The sequence below is a fragment of the Panicum virgatum genome, chromosome 6N (genome assembly GCF_016808335.1).
Source record: "Panicum virgatum strain AP13 chromosome 6N, P.virgatum_v5, whole genome shotgun sequence".
NCBI lineage: Eukaryota > Viridiplantae > Streptophyta > Magnoliopsida > Poales > Poaceae > Panicum > Panicum virgatum.
In genome coordinates, this window is record NC_053150.1 from 17,414,380 (window position 1) to 17,427,979 (window position 13,600).

General features: G+C 47.0%; 2 protein-coding genes across 2 annotated transcripts; both read right to left on the reverse strand.

Moving 5' to 3' along the window:
- Window positions 1–1,214: 1,214 nt before the first annotated feature.
- Window positions 1,215–2,101, reverse strand: LOC120679939. The gene is made up of 4 exons (XM_039961596.1): window positions 1,964–2,101; window positions 1,752–1,883; window positions 1,607–1,674; window positions 1,215–1,406 (listed from the first exon to the last, which is right to left on the reverse strand). The coding sequence occupies exons 1-4, from the start codon at window positions 2,021–2,023 to the stop codon at window positions 1,361–1,363; spliced, it is 306 nt and encodes a 101-aa protein (XP_039817530.1). The 5' UTR covers window positions 2,024–2,101; the 3' UTR covers window positions 1,215–1,360.
- A 336-nt stretch (window positions 2,102–2,437) lies between these two features.
- On the reverse strand, window positions 2,438–4,402 carry LOC120677444. The gene is made up of 2 exons (XM_039958600.1): window positions 3,619–4,402; window positions 2,438–2,937 (listed from the first exon to the last, which is right to left on the reverse strand). Exons 1-2 carry the CDS (start codon window positions 3,799–3,801, stop codon window positions 2,701–2,703), a joined length of 420 nt encoding a protein of 139 aa, XP_039814534.1. The 5' UTR covers window positions 3,802–4,402; the 3' UTR covers window positions 2,438–2,700.
- Window positions 4,403–13,600: the final 9,198 nt, after the last annotated feature.

The window sequence follows — 13,600 nt, forward strand, 5'->3', positions numbered from 1 at the left end:
GTACATCTCTGGAGCTATGAGCAGAAATATCTTTGCTTAGAAGATGATCAAAACTTGCACTTTTAAGGGGACTTGATACAGAACGCAAATCAGCATCACCTTTAACAGAACTCTATACGAAGGAGAAACATAACAAATTCAAAATAAAGAGCATAAATACATTTAATAACAAATGAATACAAAATGAAATTTTTTTACTAACATTGCCAGCAACTTCTGATAATACATCAGCTACTTTGGTACCAAAGCTATCACTGGATTTTCCGGATGAACCTTTCAGACCACTAGCATGAGTAACAGGTGCATGAACCAAATACAAAAAATATGAATTAACAAAGCAAATAAAATAAGCTTAAACAAGAAAAATAAATAAATAAATTTTGAAATAATAAAATCATACATCATCAGTCCTTGAAGCTGACTCAACAGTATTCTTAGGTGGCACATCCTTAAGTTTATTGTTGACAACATCCTGTCTCATAAAATATAAATATTACAAAAATGAAACGAAAAATGAATATTCATATTAACTTAGAAATACTTGTGAAAAAACAGTTTCCACCTTAGCTAAGTGTGCCCTGTCATCTAATCCTGATGCTTGTACTCCATGATTAGGTTGAGTACTATCGCTTGTAGGAACTGAACAACTACTAGTATCATTTTCAATTCTCCGGCCTAATGGTGACTTCTGACCTCGTATTGCCAATCTTTTGACCCTCTGCTTCCTGATTATAGATTCAGGATTATCTGTGATGCCAACTACAGGCATTGCAACATTTGGTGAAAGGGAATTCCGACGTGAACGAGTACGGGTGGTACCATTATCACCAGAGGCATCGGGCGAAGAATTACATGCACTCCTCTTCTTTCCTTTGCTACAACCTGTATACATACAACAAACTCACTTTTAAAATGGAACCAAATACACATGAACAAAACAAAAATCAGATAAAATTTTCAACAGAAATACACTAACAATTCAATTTTACCTTGGGACACTTTAAATTAGTTTGAGACATCTAGGGAGCTTGTTGCAACTTTAACGGTGTCACCAGTATACACTTGATCAGATTGAGTCTGACCACCAGAACATGGTACAATAACTGTCTCGCCACTCATACAATGAGAAATATCAACTGATGGTGTACAAACATGCACATCAGATAAATTTTGTTGAGCTACTTGCATAGGAGAATGACCAACCACATTATCAGTGTGCTCATCGAAATGTTCACCATTGTCATCTGCTCCTTGATCAGGAAAATCCCCAACCACAATATCATCATGGTCATCAGAATGCTGCACATTAACATCTGCTGCTTAAACAGGACGATCGCCCACCACGCTATCATGATGATCATCAGTATGATGCCCATTGTCTTCTGGTGTTTGCACAGGAGAATCCCCTACCACATTGTCATAATGGTAATCAAAATGGAGGCCATTATCATCTCCAGTATTATTACCAGCAACAAAAATATTTGAACAAGGAGTAGAACAGGTAGCTTCCGCACTGTTCGTTGACCACCTGTTGTCATTGGACTTGTCTTTTTGCGCTCGCTGATAAAAGTAGTCAATGATATCAACAATAATACTTTGAGGATACACAGGTGACACCTCATTTGGAGCAGCAGCAACATGCTTCTTATACAAATCGGTGATATCTTCCAATGACTGCATGGGGAACAATTAATAATTGAAAGAAAAAAATATAACCCATTAACAAACAAGACACGGAAAAATAACAATACCTGTGGAGAGAAAGTTCCTGGAACTCTTTGCAGTAGCTCATTCTTGAAGTTCATAACGCTGGCATCACAAACATGAGAAGGAGTTCTAACTCCAGGGCGGCGAGCATAACAAGTAGATTTGAAAGGCAAAATCTGCACATAAATAAATAACAAATAAGAACATGACAAACAAATTTCAGAAAATAAGAATTACAGAAACAAACAATACTTATAGGATGTTTGCCAAAAGTATGGCCGCGAACACAGTCCAACTCAGAAAATTCTTTAATCATGCCTTGCTTCCAAACACATATCCGAAGTAGCGTAGCTGGCAATAGATCTTGGGGGCCAAAAATCAAGTGGTCCAGATAAAGAACCTAATTCAATCAACAACAATAGATCGTATAAAGTACAAGCAGGATGAAGAAACAAAAAAATCAACCAAAATAACTATGACAGGAACACTCACACAAAGCACGTATAAGCAGCCACCAAGAGTGATAGAATCGTGAGTCGATGACATCATGTTACGCTGATACTTCCGAATATCTTCCATGAGCCAGAAGTGCACATATTTTGACCAATCCCAGTCCTTAGCATTCTTAATATCAACCAAGGGTAGGAGGTGCTTGGTGCTCGGATAAGTGTTGGAGTTAGGACAAAGAAATGTAGCCAAGGCAACAATCAAAAAACTGCGGACAAGATCATCATCAGAAATATCTTTTTTCTTCAATTTATCACCAAAATACTTGAAATTTGGCAGTCTGCTCAACCTCAAGACTGCAAGAAATTCCTTCTTCCCTCTCTCTGCATCACATTTTGTAACTGAAGATCCTCCAATAGGAATACCAAGAATATCATGGACAGCTCTAACAGTAATGGGTATTGACTTATTCCTGACAACAATGTCACTACTCCTAACTTGAACTTGGTCAGCAATCCAACGAGAGAAAGCCAAAGGGATGGCACACTAGTCAAAGTGCAGCAATGACCCAAATCCGTAAGTCTCAATAACTTTACGTTTCGGCCCATCCAAAGCTTCAAGAATTTCAAAAAAGTAGGTCACATTTAATCTTGTGACTACCTTTCGAACATGAGCATCACTAACACCACAGCCACTATTACGTCTTCTGTTTCTTGCAATATTGGAGGGTCCAGCTTGAGAACCATTACCAGATCTCATCATTTGCCTCAGTGAATTGCAGAACTAGTGACATAAAAAAAATAAAAAAAAGTGAACCAAAATAATTCAGTTGTACCATCAACAATTCAGTCGTACCATCAACTATTTGTCTAGAGAAAAAATTAAACAACTAACAATAGATAGAACAAGTTCATGATCATCCAAACTTGGAAAACCATTTGAACAGTTCATTCTCACACTCCAGCAACAAAAAAAGCAAACATGGTCTGAACCGTATCTAAACAGGGGCTATCGCAATAGCATGGGTATACAATATTTAAATCTCAGTCAAATAATAAAAAGAAATTAATCTAACTTAGCAACTGTATCTACAGGATATTCAGTTGGACAAATGCAAGCAACTTTGGTATCATAATTATACCAAATATATTATAAAAGACTTAAATATTTGATTTCAGTACATACTAAAAGAAATAATCAGTGTCCAAAATGGATATCATATACATTACACATTTAACGCTGAAGAAAAAGAAGCTTGGAAGACAATGAAATTGAAGACACTTGGAACAAATGGCACAAGAATTGTGTGCTTATATGCGACACATGGTATGAAACCAAAATATAAAGCACCTTACGAGTAGGTACAGCAGCATTATATATTATAGAGACAACAGAATCAGGAATTCAATACTCATATAGAATAATACAGAACTCATTAGACAGAAAGAATTGGGGGGCACATACATGCTTTTTAAACAGTCCAAAAACAGCATCATCATTAAGCATTTCCTCATCCCTTTGACTTTCTGGTTCATCTTCAGCAAATTCTTCAGCATCTTTATCATCAAACATATTATCGGCATCATCTTCAAATTCCTCGTACTCTTCATCAACCTCAACGTGACGCTTCCGACGTAGAGGAGGCATCGTAGCTCAAATAACATATAAGATGAACCAAAAAAAATTATTAGTAAGCCTAAAATTACAGCTCAAACTGTCAAAGACTCTACTAATACTGAAATTCTGCAGCATGAAACATGGCTTGCATCATGTATAATGACTAGCACACTAATGCAGCAATGAATAATTAATTTGACATATAATCAGCTGTAGTCATTACTTATTGTAACATGAAAATGACATTTCACATACCCTGTGAGCAAAGAATACACTGCTATTGTATTGCTTACTTACATGAAGCCAAAAAAGAAGAAGAACATGAACCATACGAGGAAACATAATAACAGACAAACAAATGCTGAGTTGCAGCCATTGCAGAATAAATTGCTATGGGGCCAACAGTGAGAAATCTAAGCAATGGGTAATTTATCAAGCAATGGGTTGTTCAACATCTATCCGCAGCCCAATGACACACCTATTCTCGCTGCAGAGGAAGGCCAAAATCTCTTAGCAACACTAACAGATGAAAACAAAATCTCTTAGCAACAACAATACAAACAGCCATTTCGAGCATCCCGTATAACGAACACCGCTATACTCGCCGATCAAACACAACACGTGTTCTGGCGAAACCCTAACAAGCCAGATCGAAACCCTAACAAGTCGCACGCAGAATAGAAGCGAAAAAAAGAAGATCAAATCCAATGAACTCACCGGTCTTCACGTGCTCTGACGAAGCCCCCCACGAGAAGGGCGGCCCCTCGTCGCCGATCTCGCAGCCCCGACGAGCCGCCGCGCCCTAGTAGCCGGAATCTCCGCCACGACGAGGAGTGCGCCCTGGTTGCCGCTCTCTACACCTCGTGTTCACCCAACGGGCAAAAAATCAAGGGAACAGAGCAGCCGAGACACACCTGAAAGCGGACAACATAAATGCCAAACGAGTTTCAGTCCAACACAGTCTTAAACCCAATAACATGTACAAACGGGTCAACAATAACAGAAGCGGGCCCGTTAAGAAAAATGACGGGTCACAGCAACACAACAGGCTGGCCCGACAACACAATTCCACATCAACCGATCTTAGCCATGGATGCTACATCCAACGGTCCACGTGAGTGACTTACACCAGAACAAGAAATCAATCACCTTAAAAGGAGTAAATCTGATTAAAAAAAGTCACCGTACGCTAGCACGATTTGTCAACACGGACAGAATCACGGAAGGGTTGGTGGTCTTGAGAGACAGCTGAGAGCGGCAATGGGAACGGGAGACCGACCGTACCGTTGGCTGTGCCCATGAAGCACCCTGCTATCTCTGCTCTTCAGCTGTGTGCTTCCAGTTACATGTGTGGGCAGAGGCGAGGATTGCATGTGTGGCTAGTACTAGTAAAAAGTCGTAACAAGCATGAAGCACAGGCTGTGCCGCACTGCCGCTTGGCGTTCGCTCTCGCGCCGCGTCCTTGTACGCCGGCCGCCCTGCCAGCTCTGCCCGCGCCGTCTCAACCCACCGGCGGCGCGGCGCGCAACTCAAACGTAACCGTGTCGCTACCTTACCTAGAAGCACGCGGCCAGGACCAACCAAATGTGACTGCGGCCTCGAGGCGTTGCCTGCTTTTGTACCCCGTGGACGGGACGAGTACGGGCGGCCTGGAGGCGCAGCCAGGGCGAGCGGTGAGTGATGACTCGGCCGGCATCCCCAGCCACAGAGGAAGCTAGCGACGCCGGGGTTGCCTGCCGTGGACCTCCGTCCTCTTTAGATCCCCCAGCGTCCGCAGAAACCGGATCAAGTAGTCGGGCGGGTAACGTGCGAGAGATGAGGACGGCATCCAGCGGAGCTGCTCGATCAGACATGTATTGTATGCCCGTGTAGCCCCCAGCAGGATCGCAAATTCGCAATTGCATGCCTGGCCATCTCGTGCCTGCTGCCAACACCAACAGAGCGGTTGTTGGTGTGTCAACAGCCGATGGGATGACACTGACCGGGGGGGACGTGCCGGGATCATCCCATCCCGGCGCCCGGCCCCTGAATTCCAGCCAGCCAGGCGAGTAGGCGATCCGCATGCACTCGCGGCCAGAATTCCGATCGCCAAGCGCGTCCGGAGCAAAGCGACGCCAGGGCCAGACCCCTCTGCTTCAAGGATGGCTGTCTCGTGCATGGGGCCAGGAAAGGCCGGCCGCACAGAGCCGCGCCGCGCCGGGCGCCACGACGCGTGAACCACCGCCGCCGCTGCGCGCGGCGCCCACGCCGGGCCCCGGGGAAGGAATGAAGGGGAATTATTTAGGACTGGCCCAGTTCGTTAGGCATGCTGCGATTGCAACGGCGCAGGGCCCCCCGGCCAGCCTGTTCACCTGATTGATTGATCGGTCGATCTGGCGACACGGCCACACACGGGAGGGGAGATAGGTCGCGGCGGCGCGCTTGCGTGGCGGGCAGACACCGTGCCAATCCGCAACGAGTAACCGCCGGATAACCACGTCCGCCGCCATCTGTGCGGTTCCTCCTTCGTCTCCGGCGCTTCTATCGGCGTCGCAGTTATGGGCCTCGTGAGTCACCGCCGGCGTGGGTTCCGTCCGGAGAAACCTCGACCGACACCGCGAAAAGGCACACCTGTGACGTGTACAACTTCTCGCTGCCGCGCTTGCCGGAAACAAAGAAAAAAAAAGAGTTTTCGCTACTGAGAGAATGACTTGTTATCGATAGATCAGTCTTGCAAGGCTTATTTCGGATTCGAATAACCAGAAAAGAAAACACTACGGATAATCCTTTCAAACTAACAAACACATGTGAATCAGCGGATCAAACGTAGCAATGTTGCAATTTTATTGAGAAAGATCTAGCGCTACCATTAATTGTTGCATGATAATAAAACTGGCGCCGTATCAAAGTGTTTTGTAATATGAATTGAGTAGTATACTTTGCAGTATTTCGCGGAAATGCTAATCAAGGATTAAGGAAGTTAAATCCTGACAGAGTGAGAGACGAGTTCGCACCTGAATTAAAAGGATGCAATAGTAATATGCAACAAAAGTTTTTAACGGTAAATTATTGCAGCTGACTCGAAACATCGCTTTGTTCATGAGTGAAGTCAGTGTTATCTTTGCTTTTTCTTCTTCCAAAGCGCTCGCCGTCGAACTTCCACCTGTGTAGCAATCCTATCGACAATCATTATTGTCGGTACACCACTCCTACTGTGCCAAGACTCGCGTAGTTATCCGTAACTACACCCTAAGGAGCTGAGCAGTTGGACCCCTGGGGTCCGACTCCATCTCATCGGACCAACGGTCCCGGACCCGCTTCCCGCTCGGGGATGGGTCCGGTGTCACCACGTGTCCCAGATGTGGAAATGCTCAGCACCTGTGGCCGCGGACCCGGACCCCCGCAGGTGGGTCTGGGACCTCCACGTGTCTATCCGGACCCCCCGTGAGCTTTCAGCTCAGCTAGCTGCTCGAGAGGGGTCCGGAGCCGCCACGTGTCACGCAGACGCGGGCGCAGGCGCAAGCCTTCCGCTGGAAGCTCCCTCACCCACCCGCATTAAGTGCGAGTGGTTGAGGCGTGCTCTGCTGCCGCTGGGCACGGGACAGCTTTTGTCAGTCCACACTGTGGATCGCCAGTTACCGAGGCGGCTCGTCAGTTATCAAGGCAAGCATTAAAGACTCAGCGCCGCGCGCATGGGCGACGAGTCATGATGACCAGCTACTGACTGGAGCAACAGTGCACGCTGCTACAGTGGACTGAGTCAGTAGTTCGGCACTTCATCATGACCTCGACGCGCGGCTGCAGAGGCTAGACTCTACTCCGACAGGACAGCTCAAGACCATCCCTAGTCAGAAGCTACGCACGAAAGCCGACGACAAGATCTCCGGATTTGAGGCATTGAAGGCTAAAATGTAGTTATAATACATCGCCGGGCCCACCTGTCGGGGCCCCGCTCAGTGTACGTGCTCCCCTTGGACATATAAAAGGGAGAGCACAACCGCAAGCTCTCAAGCTCTCTCAAGCTCTCAGACACACGCTGGACTCAACACCAGAGACGCCAAGACTCTCTCGAGGCTAAGGCATACAACACACAGTGGACGTAGGGCATTACGCTACGGCAGCCCGAACCACTCTAAACCTGCTGCGTTCATCGCGTTCTTCCAGGAGATCGAACTAGTCCTAACTAATCCCCGAGTACTCACCCTCTGGGCTTAGGCGGGTGCATTCCGTCACCCCGCTGGGTTTGCCACACCACGACATTTGGTGCTGAGTCCACTCCGGTGGCCCGCTCCGGCGGAGACCGCTCACCACGGTCGCTCAAGTCCACTCCGGTGGCCTGCTCCGGCGGAGGCCGCTCGCCACGGTCGCTCAAGTCCACTCCGGTGGCCTGCTCCGGCGGAGACTGCTCGCCACGGTCGCTCAAAGTACACTCCGGTGGCCCGCTCCGGCGGAGACCGCTCGCCACGGTCGCCTGGAGCTGGGTCCGGGGAAGTGGTGCTCGCTCCCTGGGCGGTTCGAGGTCCGTGCAGCCGCTTAGCTTGATTTCGTAGCCTAAGCCTGCACCTTCGCCGCCCTGTGGAGGGCGCTCTAGTACCTGAGCCTGGCAACAAGTGCTCCGGCCTTTAGGGGGTCCGGAGCACCCTGCGCCAGAACACATCACAATAATGGCCCCACCTGCGGGTTCGTACCTCCCCGAGGTGGGCCCGGGGGCCACTGCCGGTACCCTGGACTTGGGTACCCCTACTTGTTGTGTCTAGGCAAGAGCCTCGTAGTTATCCTTGACTACGCGATGGTGACTAAGCAGCCGGACCCACGTGGTCCGGAGCCCTTCTCACCCGGCCAATGGCCCCGGACCCATTCCTTGCTTGGAGATGGTCCGGTGACGCCACGTGCCCCGGAGAAAGGAGCGCTCAGTTCAAACAGTCGGGTGCCCCCGGACCTCTCACGGAGCCCCGGATCCTACTACGGCGTCCCAGACCCCCTCGGGGTCCCGAACCCCCATATACTATCCGGGCCCCTCAGCAGTGATGAGGACACCACGAGTACGTCTACACCAGCAGCATCTTCTCCAGCGCCTCCACCCCAGGCGCCACCTTCTGGGCCAATCACTCGGGGCCGTGCAAGAGAATTGAACTTCGTCATGCTACTGAAGAATGAAGGCCCAGAAGAATAGAAGCTGGCCCAACAGGAGGCCCAACCTTCGCAACACTAGGCGTGAACAGTACCCGCGGGTACTGTAGCGCGCCGCCCCTCCTTGCCGCCAGGGGCTGCGTCCCCTATTTAGATAGACTCCTCTTTTATTTTCAGACTTGAGTTTTGTTTTACATCTAGCTTTAGCTACTCTGGAACACGCGCAAATCAGCGCTGTCCTCGTGTATTCAGAACTCCACCTTCGAGTGATAATCAGATTGCTCGCATCTTTTTCTTGTTCGTTCTTCGATTGCGGACAGAAAACGATCTTCGTGATCAGGCTGATCTTGCATCAACAAGGTCGGTAACCACAGGAAGTTGGTTCAGCGATTGCATTGGCGCTTCGGGCTCGCTCGTCGTAGTCGGATCGTGAGGGTCATCTTCCACCAAGTCGAATTCATCCCCACTCACCGAAAGATCGGGCACTCCGACTCTATCAAGTGGTATCAGGTTTCCAGGTTGATCGGTGAGTTTATCTAGTGTTCTTCCCTTTCCTACAGTCCACAAAACCAAAAAAAAAATATTATCAGGTTAGATCCTTGTCCCAGCACCCTTTTGAGCCTTGCACTTTCTTTCAATAATTTGCATTGTTGAATTTGTGTGCTTACGCGTTCAATTGTTGCTGGTTACTTTGCGTTCTATCCTTGTTTTCTTTTCGTCTAACCCTAGCGCCGCCACCATCTCTCTGCCCCTGATCGCCCTCCCCTGCCTTGTGTATTTGGCAAGTCAAAAAAAAAGGAAAGAGAGAAACACAACCGCGTGCGTGATTTCTGGTCGCGCCGACGCCCCCCCACCCTTTCTTTTTTGTTTTGGATCACACCTCCCTGTCCACCGATTGTGTATTTCTTTTAGCAAGTTTAAAACAAAAAAAAAGGGTTTGCCTAATCCTGATCGACTTCAATTGAGAAAGTTTTGGTCGCTTTGGCAGTCCTACCATACAAAGGGACGTCCGGATCTTGAGAGAGAGAGAGAGAGAGAGAGAGAAAGTGTGTGTGGTAACTTGCTCATTTGTATTCCTTTGCTCATATAATCAGTTTGTGAGTTTCTCCGGAAAAAAAACAGAAACAAAAAAAAACAGGGAAACAGAAAGGAGATTACCTCATTTGGGCGCATCACGCAGGACGCCCAGGTGTGCGCACCTGCTGCTCCTTGTTCTTCCCTCTTGTGTTTTTCCTTTGCCCCATACCCTTGCTCAACTTTTGCACCTTGTTTCCAGCAGCTTTGATTACGTGTTTGGCACTATAATTCAACCTTGCATTATTGTTTGATTGTGCTAACCCTTGAAGTGAGTGCAGCTTACCCAGAACTCCACATAGTTCTACGACGAGCAGACTTTGTTTCTCTTGGCAATCGCTCCTCCAATCTTTCGCCGGTTCTACCTGTTTGTTGCAGCTCACCCCTGTGTGCTTGGTAAGAACGGATAAGAATTTGATAACAGCACTACTGTGAGCGCCTTGTGAACCGTTACACCCTTGTTGTCGTAGGCTTTGTTTTTGTATTTGCGCTAACTATGGCAGGAGATGAAGGCACGAAGGATGAAAAACTGCAGGACATGCGGACACGAGTTGATGGACTGGCTGCGGACATGAAGACGATGCATGAACGGCTTGACTCGACGATCACGTCATCGACCGAGAGGTTCGATCAGCTCGACCTCGCTCAGATGGCCGCTAAGACCACGCTCGACACCATCGTGGCACGGCTCGACACATTGTCCACATCGATCATAGAGTTGCAGAAAGATTATGGTGGTGACACGGAACAGGAAGAGGGTACTCGCAGCGGTCGTGCCCGCCGTGTGGTACGTCATCAACATAATGACTCATTTGCTAAGATTAAATTTAAAATTCCATCCTTTAATGGCAAATATGATCCTACTGCATATCTTGATTGGGAACTAGAGGTCGACCAGAAATTTTCATGCCATGATATTCCTGTTAATTCTCAAGTTAAAGCTGCTATTAGTGAATTTACTGATTTTGCTTTAATTTGGTGGCGTGAATATAAACAAAAACATCCCACTCCCACCACTTGGACTCAACTAAAAGCTGCCATGCGACACAGATTTGTCCCTTCATATTATGCACGAGATTTGCTTGAAAAAATGCAGTGCTTTCGACAAGGTCAACAGTCTGTTGAGGACTATTATCAGGAGTTACAAAAAGGTATGATTCGTTGTGGTTTGTTTGAGACAGACGATGCTGCTATGGCTCGTTTTCGTGGTGCTTTGAACCGCGAAATTCAGGACATACTTGATTATAAAGAATATTCTGATATGACCACATTGTTTGCATATGCTTGCAAAGCTGAACGTGAAGTGCAGGGACGCCGTTCGAAGACATATCCTAACTCTTTTGCAGGAAGAAGCCCGGCAACCAGCTCAGCGCCTGCTCTACCTGCGTCATCCATGACCAGCAGTACACCACGCGAGGGGTCGGCAAAACCTGCAGCACCTTCTCCCACAGGCGCTGTTCGGCAAAACCTGCAGCACCTTCTCCCACAGGCGCTGTTCCTTCCACAGGACGTACACGGATATTCAGTGCCATCGTTGCAAAGGATTTGGGCACATGATTCGGGACTGCCCAAACAAGCGTACCTTGCTTATCCGTGACAATGGTGAGTACTCTTCTGAAAGTGATTCTGAAGAAACTCGACATGCTATGCTTGCCACTGACCATGCAGCTAATGAGGAGGTACATGTCACCCCGGGCGATGCAGATAGGTATGAAAATCTTGTTGTGCAGCGTGTTCTTAGTACACAGGTCGCCCAGCCCGAGAAAAATCAGCGACACACTCTGTTCCATACAAAGGGCATTGTGTAGGAGCGGTCGATTCGCATCATCATCGACAGCGGCAGCTGCAACAACTTGGCGAGTACCGTGCTGGTCGAGAAGTTGTCATTACCCACTCGTAAGCATCTGAATCCATATCACATTCAGTGGCTTAATGATGGTGGAAAAATTAGAGTAACACGGTCGGTGTGTGTCCCTTTCTCCATGGGTGCTTATTCTGATTTTGTCGATTGTGATGTTATTCCCATGGAAGCATGCTCTTTGTTACTTGGTAGACCTTGGCAATACGATATTGATAGCTTGCATCATGGTCGTTCGAATCATTATTCTTTCATATTTAAGGGTCAGAAAATAATTATACATCCAATGACACCTGAACAAATTGTTAAAGATGATCTTGCTCGAGCTGCTAGGAATGCTAAACAACTTGAACCATCACCATCGCCCTCTAATTCTGAAATCAAGTTGAATGCTCCTGTTTTACTTGCTACACGTGCTGATTTTGATTATCTCCGCGATGCTCATTTGCCCTGCTATGCACTTGTATGTTCTAGTGTGCTCGTTTCACTCGATGATGCACCGTCTTTGGATATTCCCCCTGTGGTTGCTAACCTTTTGCAGGAGTACGCTGATGTCTTTCCCAAGGATTTGCCACCGGGTCTTCCACCACTCCGTGGTATTGAGCACCAGATCGATCTCATTCCAGGCGCACAGCTTCCGAACCGCGCACCGTACCGTACAAATCCGGATGAGACAAAGGAGATCCAGCGCCAGGTACAGGTGTTGCTCGACAAGGGTTACATCCGTGAGTCTCTTAGCCCTTGCTCCGTTCCTGTGTTACTTGTTCCAAAGAAAGATGGATCATGGCGTATGTGTGTAGACTGTCGTGCTATTAATAACATCACCATTCGTTATCGATATCCTATACCACACCTTGATGATATGCTAGATGAGCTTAGTGGTGCCATTATTTTCACTAAGATTGATTTGCATAGTGGTTACCACCAGATTAGAATGAAACTGGGTGATGAATGGAAAACGGCTTTTAAAACGAAATTTGGGTTATATGAATGGTTGGTTATGCCGTTTGGATTGACTAATGCTCCCAGTACCTTTATGCGCTTAATGAATGAAGTTCTAAGGCCTTTCATAGGATTGTTCGTTGTTGTCTATTTTGATGATATCCTGATTTACAGCAAGTCTATGCAAGAACATTTAGAACATCTGCGTGCTGTTTTTGATGCGTTGCGTGCTGCTCACTTGTTTGGCAACATAGAAAAATGCATTTTTTGCACACAACGTGTCTCGTTTCTTGGCTATGTTGTTACTCCACAGGGCATTGAGGTGGACAGCAGCAAGATCGATGCCATTCGGGAATGGCCTACACCGACGACGGTCACACAGATTCGGAGTTTTCTTGGACTTGCAGGATTCTACCGTCGGTTTGTCCGTGATTTCAGCTCCATTGCAGCCCCTTTGCACGAGCTTACAAAGAAAGGTGCGCCATTTGCTTGGGGCGACTCGCAGGAGGTAGCGTTCAACACTTTGAAAGATAAGTTAACACATGCTCCCCTCTTGCAATTGCCTGATTTTAATAAAGTGTTTGAGCTTGAATGTGATGCTAGAGGTATTGGGCTAGGTGCTGTTTTGTTACAAGAAGGAAAACCGGTTGCTTATTTTAGTGAGAAATTAAACGGTGCTAGTCTGAGATATTCTACTTATGATAAGGAGCTTTATACTTTAGTTCGCACTTTGCAAACATGGCAGCACTATCTTTGGCATCGCGAGTTTATAATCCATTCTGATCATGAGGCTTTGAAACATATTCGTACCCAAACAAATCTGAACCGTCGTCATGCAAACTAGGT